This window comes from Gossypium hirsutum, chromosome D01 (assembly GCF_007990345.1).
Source record: "Gossypium hirsutum isolate 1008001.06 chromosome D01, Gossypium_hirsutum_v2.1, whole genome shotgun sequence".
NCBI classification, from domain to species: Eukaryota; Viridiplantae; Streptophyta; class Magnoliopsida; order Malvales; family Malvaceae; genus Gossypium; species Gossypium hirsutum.
This window is the reverse complement of record NC_053437.1, coordinates 61,019,811-61,029,280: the sequence shown is the minus strand read 5'-3', so window position 1 is coordinate 61,029,280 and position 9,470 is coordinate 61,019,811. Positions and strand designations below refer to the sequence as shown.

The 9,470-nt window shown below is 27.2% G+C and overlaps 1 protein-coding gene and 1 long non-coding RNA gene across 3 annotated transcripts; both read left to right on the top strand.

Annotated features, from left to right (window-relative positions):
• Nucleotides 1-3,406: 3,406 nt before the first annotated feature.
• Nucleotides 3,407-3,975, top strand: LOC121214003 (arabinogalactan protein 23). Its single transcript, XM_041087573.1, has one exon. The coding sequence runs from the start codon at nucleotides 3,519-3,521 to the stop codon at nucleotides 3,765-3,767; it is 249 nt and encodes an 82-aa protein (XP_040943507.1). The 5' UTR covers nucleotides 3,407-3,518; the 3' UTR covers nucleotides 3,768-3,975.
• Nucleotides 3,976-4,919: 944 nt separating this feature from the next.
• LOC121214002 (uncharacterized) lies at nucleotides 4,920-7,753 on the top strand. Of its 2 annotated transcripts, none has more exons than XR_005909608.1 (3): nucleotides 4,920-5,047; nucleotides 5,520-5,605; nucleotides 6,569-6,936. It is a non-coding gene; the product is annotated as an uncharacterized lncRNA (long non-coding RNA). The 2 variants fall into 2 exon arrangements; XR_005909607.1 differs by lacking the exon at nucleotides 6,569-6,936 and adding an exon at nucleotides 7,458-7,753 and having other exon boundaries at nucleotides 4,993-5,047.
• The last annotated feature ends 1,717 nt before the right edge of the window (nucleotides 7,754-9,470 follow it).

Sequence of the window (9,470 nt, the reverse complement as noted above, 5' to 3'; positions counted from 1 at the left end):
TACTATGCTTTTATTCATTGATTGTTGTGATCTTTGTGATTATTAGTGAAGTATAGAGTAATCCATAAGGTACATCAACCAATGCCTTGATGCCAACCTATAAAATATATGATTATCAAATTTATTTATTTTTTTGTTATCAATAAAATCCGTCATTTTAATAAAATTTTAGAATTAATTTTGAAAATTTTTTGATTATCAATTTTTTTATCTTTCCAATACAATTTTAGAATGAATTAAAATTCATGAAAAGAGTAACAGCCTACAAAAACAAAGTTTAGGCTCGTGAGTATGCTTGTGTGTAAAGAAGGTATTATCATTTTCACATATTTTATAAAAATAGTATTAAATAGTCGTGTGTTATCTTAATTTTTTTTCAAATTAATATTAATATTTAAAATTATTATTCAAATCCCGATTTTAAAAAATATTTTGATTTTGAATGAAATAAATTCTTCAAAATTAGTTATATTCCTTTTAATAACTCAAGAAAATAAGAAAGTTTTTAGTAAAAACATCTCTTTAGGTGCTTCCGATTTTGATATTGAGTAAATTGGTTCATTTCAAAAAAAAATGGAGTAATTTAATCTGTCAATTTAAAAAATGAGCAACTAAAGACAATTAATTTTGACACAATCTGCATGGTAGTTCACGTGTACCAATTTGCTTCGATTTTTTTGAGAGAGATCACATACCAAATTGATAATGATTAAATATTTTCGATTTTTTTAGAGAATTCAATTTGCTCAAGAACGATATATAGGAGAGGTCTTTTCACCAAAAGCTCTTTTAATAATATTTTCATTTTATATTAAATAGGATGTGTTTTGCAATTAGGGATAACAATAGAGCGAGACGGAGGTAGATGTTGCTAAATCCACTACTGCTCTACAGTTATACACTTTGCTCCACCACCCACCCCACTCCAGTATGGATGTATAATCTTGAAAATTACTACCACCTCCAAGGATATTTGATGCATCCATCCCTGTCCCACCTCATCATGTTCCACTTCAATTTAGTTTTTGTTACTTGTCTTACTATTTTCAATCTTTTTTAAAATTAAGTAAATATTTAAACATAAAATATATTGATTTTTCTACAATACTTTATTAAATTTTTACCATTTTAATAGTTATATATATACAAATATAAAATAATAGTTTCATATAGTGGAGTTGGGTAAGACAAGTAATTATCATAACTACTTCATACCTATTATCCAAAAGAAAAAACTCACCCCGCCTCACATCCACCTTTTTTTTTTTTTAAATACACTCCATTCATAATAGATCGTTTTAAAATCTAACAAGCGATTCGGATTTTGCCATCTCTATTTGCAATGAATAAGTATTTGATTGTCATTTGTTCAAAAAAAAAAGTATTTGATTGTCTCAGCATTCCAATCGAAACTTAACATATGTTGAAAATATTATATTATTTTTATTTGAGAAAATCCACTCTTGTTTTTCTTTAACAAAAAATAAAATGCAGAAATAATTTTATGGGGCAAATTACCAAAAAAAGTCCTATTTTTTAAAAATTTATCGAAATGGGCCCGGTATTTTATTATTTACCGGAATGGGCCATTTTCCCCGAAATCGCGTCTATGTCAGCGCGATGTCAGGGGACGTGTCAGAAAAAATTGCCCAATTTTATGCAGTTAGAAAAAATTTAAAATAACAAAAAATAAAATAAAATATGTTAATGAATTTTGTCAAAATTTTAAAGTTGTTTGAATTAAATAGATGAGATAAAACGATTGAACCGAGAATCAATTAGATTACCGATTTAAAATTTTAAATCGTTAAAATAAAATCTTATATGAATCAGTTCAACCAATAATTGATCCGTGCTTTCTATTTATTGTTTCCTTCAATCTTTTAAATATCTTTATTAGTAGTTTAATTTTTAATAAACGAAGATATATTATAATCAATATATTTTCACTTTTTCATTTATAATCTCTTAACTTGAAAAGCTTTTTAGAATTTTTATTTTACTTTTTAATTATTTGGGTTTAAAGGTTTTCAAATTTATATTTATTTAATTTAATAATAACCATATCTAATATTAAAATATTCAAATAATATGTCAATATTTTTATAATTTTAATTATGTATTAAATATTTAAACATGTTTTAAGTTCAATAATATAAGGAAAAAGAAAATTATTTGGTACAATGCAGCGTTTTTTTAGACTTCACAAGTAGAGTCAAGTGATTGACAAGTGTACTAGTATAGTCAAATATTTAAAAATAAATATTTGAAAAAATAGACACGTGTTAATTTTTTAAGGTTGTTTGTAAAATAAAATATATATATACATTGATACAGGATCCAATGGAGGAGCCAAGGGGGCAGGTAGGGCCCCGGCCCCTTAAAATGGAATTTTCATTTAGGCCATTTATAATTTATAAAATTTAAATTAGTAATGGTAAAATTACACTTTGGCCCCTCCAAAATAATAAAAATTTGATTTAATCCTTTAAAAATTATAAAGGTATAGTCTATTAAAAATGGTGAAATTACATTTTTATTATCGTAAAAATATAAAATTTAATTTCGGCCTCCAAAAAAATAATTTCTGGCTCCGCCACTAACTGGATCAAATACTCACCCTAAAAAACATAACCTGATGTATTTAGTGCTTATTTTCCATCCTCTCTACAATTCGCCTAGTCGTGATTGTTGTGTTTATATTCAAATATATATCTTACCGTTGATTTTAATTTCACTACTGCAATATACAATCTTATTATTTTTCAAACTCAAAATCTTAATTATATTAGCGTAGAGTTTTAAGGGAAAACGTTAAAATCTACCATTAGTCATTATATTATGTGTAAGTTATGGATTTAATTCATATATTTTATGAATTTTAAAATTTCAACATTGATCAAACAATAACTGATAAATTCATTAAGTTATGTTATTTCTAGAATGTAATGTGGCAATCATATTATCACGTATATAATGTCATGTCAACTTGTTATTTCCATATATTACTCACAAAAAATGTCAAGTATGGATTTAAATATCGTCGTGTGCATTAAGACTAAAATTTCGAAATCCGAAAACTAAAAGGACTAATAATGATCCAATTTGAGAACGTGGACTAAATCTACAATTTTAAACATAATACAATACTAACAGCATAATTTAACCAAACGGATTTAATAGCTACTATTCTTAAATTTCAAAATTTAAAAAGTAAATAAACTAAATTCATGGCTTACGTGGAATACAAGGACTTATAACAGAATTTGACCAAGGGAAAATGCAAATTTTAATCCTAAAAACATGCAAAACCAAAGGTAAACCATTTATTAAGCTCACGAGGAACCGTTTTTCTTCCTTAAAATAGACATTAAAATTACCTATAAAATTCAACTCACCTCCATCGTTGTTCTTCAGACCTGCGAGAAAAACAGAAAACAAAAAGCAAAATCAATAAATTTTGTTTTTCGTCGCAGCAAGTCTCTCGACTCTCAGTCAGCTTACTATTCTTCAATACCATGGACATGAAGAAGATCTCGTGCGCCGTCATTGTGGCCGTCGCCGCCTCTATGAGCGAAGTCATGGCTGCTGGCGCTCCATCTCCAGCTCCGGCTTCAGCTCCAGGTGGAGCTTCAGCTTCAGCTTCAGCTTCAGCTTCGGCAGCTGCCCCAGGCCCAGACTCCAGCGTCGCAATCTCAACAATGCCTGTTCTTGGGTCCTTGGTTGGAGCCACCCTTGTTTCTTTCTTTGCCTACTATTTGCAGTAAGCCAGCAAGAATATACGAAAGCATGAAGTGTTGAAGAATAAAAAATGGTGGATTAATAAATGTAAAATATTACTCGGGGTTCAATCCATTTTACTTGCTTTTCTTCCTTCTTTTTTTGTTCATCACTTCATTTGTACGTTCATCAAAAAAGTTGAATTCCATGTGATACTTTGCAGTTGAAAAAAAAAAAAGTTATATATTTTAAATATCTCCAAACTATAACTCTTATTTTAAATTGATTTCCAATTATTAAAATGTTCTAATTACATCCTCAAATTATCAAAATTAATATCAATTTAGTTCTTCCGTCATTAAAATATTTAATGTCAAATATTAAGTGGTGTAATTTAAAAAGAATTTTAAAAGAAAGCAAAATATTACCACATAATCATTTTAAAAGTAAAACCTCAAAGAAAAAAGGAGTGTTTGAGAGAGTGAACGGTAAAGCTTTTGCTCGTGAGTCACTTATTGGCACGCGGGAAGAGCTTGCGCAGCCATAGTGGGATTTGAAAAAGAAATTGATCGTGATTCGATGCTTAAGGTAGGAATCAATTTGATTACACTATATATATTGAAGGAATCAAGTGATATTTAAAAATATTTTGTTTTCATTTTGTTTCAACTCATTTTATATCAGAAATAATTTTTTTATTAATATTAAGATTCTTAATTAAGAAGCCAGGAAAAAGCAATAAAGAAAGAAATCTATTCATCAAGCAAAAGGAAAGAGAGGGACTCGAACCCTCAATAGTTCTTTGTTTCGAACTATACCGGTTTTCAAAACCAGAGCTATCAATGTAACAGCCCAATTTTGACCCTAATCGGACAAAATGGTTCGAGACCACGAATCCGAGTCTAAAAATATTTTAATATTATTTTCTGTGTTAAATATGTGTGAAATTATATATGTGAAAGTTTCGTGAAATAATTTTACTGTTTGTATGCTTAATTTGAGAAAATGGCTAAATCGCGTAAAGTGAAAATTTGAGGGTTAAATATGGAAGTGCTTAATTGTTTTTGTCTTTATAAATTGGAGGTTCTATGTGGCAATTAAGCCATTTTCCAAGTTAGTGGACGGCATTAGGTGATATATATGGTTTTCTTATATTATTAATATTATATATATGTTATAATAAGGTATAATATATTATTATGTTATAATAAACATTAAAAAAAAAGCCATTATCATTTTTTTTCCCTTCATCTTCATCACGAAACAAAACAAAAGAAAACAAAGAAACAAAGCTAGGGTATTCGGCCATTGTTGAGCTTGATTCAAGGTGAGTTCTAACTCGGTTTTTGATAATTTTTATATTTTTGAGATCGTTGCTTCGAATACTATCCGACCCATGCTAGAATTTTTTATTTTGATGAATATTTTGAGTTATGCCATTAATGAATAATTGTGTTCTATGATGTTTGATGATGGATTATGAAATATATGTGTTAGATTAACATGTTTTGTCTTTGAATTTTTGATAAATTTGAGTAATTAGGGCTAAATTAAAAAAATAAATTTTTGAGGGACTAAAATGAAAAATAAATTAAATGCATGGACTTGTATGAATACAAGGAAGATTCGGCCTAGCTATGTTGTTGTGAGATTTTGTGTAAATTGTGTTTTATGCAATTGGGATTAAATTGCAAAAAGTGTAAAATATTAGGGGCAAAATGGTAATTTTCCTATTTATGTGTTTTTGGATTAAATTGAATGTTTTAATATTTAAATTAGCTCATTCTGGATATATTTAGATCAAGAACCAAAGAAATCGGAGTTCGATCGGGGGAAAGATAAAATCGTCGAATAATCGTCCGATTTCGATTTTTCACCGTCCGAGGTAAGTCAACTAGCAATTTAATGTTATTAATTAATATACATATATATATATTGTATTTGGATGAGCTTAAATTGAAAGTATATAGCTTGAATTTAGTCAAAGTAAAAATGATATGTATATATATAAATATATGATTAATGTTCGAATATACATATATGTATACACATATATGTAAGCTCTTGAATTTAGTTGAAGAATGAATATGGCTTATGTATAAATTCTTGGTTATTAATCGAAAGGTATGTATAGTGTGTATATATATATATATATATAAATATAAGGTTCGAATGTATATATATATGTAAGTACATATATGTACAAACTATTGGATTGATTAAAAATATATATGTTATATTTGCATAAGTAGTTTTGAAATGGTATGTACATGTGAGTTGAAATTTATATGTATATGATAGAATTGAATGAGCACATACATATATATTTACATGTATATGTTTTGTATTGAGTTTGGGTATAATTTTTATATAAGTTTATATGAAGTTCGGAAATACAAATATAATTGAATATGTTTTTGTGTTAAATTTAGGTATGACTATTATATAAAGTATGTATGAGACTCGAATATATACAAACTTATATATGTACATGTTTATGTATTGAATTTAGGTATGATAATTATATAAGTTTATGTGAGATTCAATTATGTAATTATATTCATGTGAAGCTTTTGAATGGAGTTGAAGGTACAAAATTGTTAGCTTGGATTACTATAAGATGTTCGAATGCATGATATTAATAGTAGTCCTTAATGTATTAAGTTATATATTTGTATATGATCATATGTATAATTAAGTTATTGAGCTGGATTCAATATCTGAACTTTATATACCTATGTGGTTTAAAGGCATAATTTATATATATTGAGCTAAATTTTTATACATGGAATCTTATATACATATACATTTTGAAAGTGATTTGTATTTATATAAATTGAGTGTTCAGGCTCGGTGCCTAGCAGGCTTGATGCCAGTGATATGTTTCAGACTTTAAGTCTAGCAGGCTTGTCGCCGGTGAAACATTTCAGACTTTAAGTCTAGCAGGCTTGACGCCGGTGAAACATTTCAGACTTTATGTCTAGCAGGCTAAGTGCCAGTGTATTGAATCAGGCCTTAAGCCTAGCAGGTTTTGTGCCGGTGAATCTATTCATATCATGTGTTTACATGTATCGAATATGTGTATGATTTAGTCATATGGATTTATAGAATATGTATATACATTTGGTCATTGTGTTTGATGAGCATATAAACATTAGTTTATATGTATTTGATAAGTATGGATTTATATATATATTCAATTTTATGAAATTGTTAGGTATATTCGCGTTCAGATAGATGTATGTGAGAAATCTATATATGCATTTTGGTAAGTATAAATGTATTTGGTTATATTCGTTTGATGTGTATGTATATATATATTCGGATATAAAATTTGTTAAGTACATAAATATGCGTTCGGTTACACACATATGAAGTGTATATGCATTCGGTTTTAGGTATTTGATAATGATGTATGCATTTGTTTATATGTAAATGATATATAAAAGTATTCGGTTGTAAGTTTTTGATGAGTATTTAAATATACAATTATTATGCATATTGTATATACATATTTATATATTCATTGGTAAGCATTCTACGAGTACATATATTTGATTATAAATAAGATGATTATGAGTAACAAATATTCAAATAGTAATATATGTCGTATTTGCGATTTCAATAAGTTTAATTATGAATTTATATTATTCTTCTTTTATATATATATTAGTTATGCTATAGACTTACTAAGCTATGTAAGCGTACTTTGTTTGTTTACATCTATCTGTTTATAGATAAAAAAAAAACAAATCAAGCTTCAAGCTCAGGGATCGTCAGCAAGTTTATCACATTATCTATTGTCTCGGTATTTAAAATATTTAAATTCTAACTATGGCATGTACAGACTAGATAAATGTTTTGAAGGTCGTACTTTGTTGTATTGTATATGAATATAATAGCCATACTAAAATGGTTTATTTCCTTATAGATATGCTAGTTTGTAATGTCTTTACTAGTTAGATTATAATGTCTTTGTTTATTAAAAATGGTTAGAAGAGAAGTTTAACATTTTGCATATTTAATGTATATGTATATGTATATGTATAATATATATGTATTGATTTTGAGATGGTTGTATTTTGTTCAGTAATGCCTCGTAACCCTAATTCGGCGATGGATACGGGTTAGGGTTGTTACAATCAACCACTTAGTTAGCTCTCTGAAAGCTAATTTCTATTTTATTTTTATTCCACCGAATCGAATATAGCCATATGAGTTGATACCATCACTATGTATAGAAAGATATCGTGTGTGAGAATATATAATTTCGAAAACTTTAAAACTAAGATTTTTACAATATTTTACAATATCCGTTTTTTTTAAATCACTTTAAATGCCATATAAGATCTTATAATGTGTCATTTTATGGGTATATATTAACGATTTTAGTAATAAAAGGACTTAGTTGATATAACCTTAATAGTTTAAGGATGTAATTAAAATATTTAAAAATTTAAGGATTAATTTAGAATAAGGATCATAATTTAGGGATGTATGATAGAATTACCTCTAAATATAAGTGACTGAAACCTCATTCAATCCAAATGCATCCGTAAACAAAAGAAGTCTAATTAAATTTCTAAAATATCTAATGGATAATTATTTAGGCATAATGATTTATATAGTTCCGTAACTTTATAAAAAAAATTATTTTAGCCTTTTATTTAATTGTTTGTTTTTTTAACTTTTGAATTTGTGTTTTTGTGTTAAATGTTAACTTCGCTAACATGAACATGTATTTTTATTACTATGAAATTCATAAGTGAAATAATTAATCGTGGGGTTACCATTACCTTTTTACTGTCAATTCCTTTTCAGAAATCCATCGAATTTTCCTTCCATTCAACCGGGATTTCTTCCCCTTTTTATCAAATATATCAATGTTTCATCAATTTTCATACAATGAACATTCAAATCATATTCACATCAATAACAAACATTTCAAGCATTTAAGAATATAATTCAAGTTACACGAACTTATCGGGCTAAATTGCAGAAATATCAAAATTCAGGGACATTTTGGTAATTTTCCATTTTTCTCGAATTTCCACTCAAATCTTGATCTAAATTAATATTTCATTCAATTTATTAATTTAAATGATAAAACAATTCATTTCATGCAATTTGGTCATTTTTGACATTTTTACAAAATTACCCTTAAAATTTTACTTTTATTCAATTTAGTCCCTGAACCTAAAATATGTAAATTAGATATTTTAAAATAAACTCATATTATCTGAATATTCACATATATTTTTCCTCCTCCTCCACTCCATTCCACATCCTTGATATATACATAATACCACTATTATCTTGTTTACTCATAACAAGCTGTTCACTTGAGTCATAGTCTCTAAATTAATTATATCTTAAGCTACAGAACTCCGAATTGAGATCTGAAAACTTTCTCTGAAACTAGACTCATATATATATTCTTGCCATAAAATTTTCATAAATTTTTTTTAGCAAATAAGTACATTTTATTCTTTAAAGTTTCTCCTGTTTCACTGTTTGATAGTTCCGACCCCTCTTCACTAAAAATTAATTATCTCTTTGTACGGAATTCGGATGATGTTCCCGTTTATTTCTATTGAAAATAGACTCATAAGGATTTTAAAAATATAAATTATAACTCATAATTATTTTTTTACAATTTTTAATGATTTGTCCAAGTTAGAACAAGGGAACCCAAATTCATTCTGACCTTGTCTCACAAAATTTATTATATCTCATGATTTACAATTCCA

Excerpts from the sequence above, each read along its gene's own strand:
- LOC121214003 (XM_041087573.1), top strand. The coding sequence starts at position 3,519 with ATGGACATGAAGAAGATCTCGTGCGCCGTCATTGTGGCCGTCGCCGCC.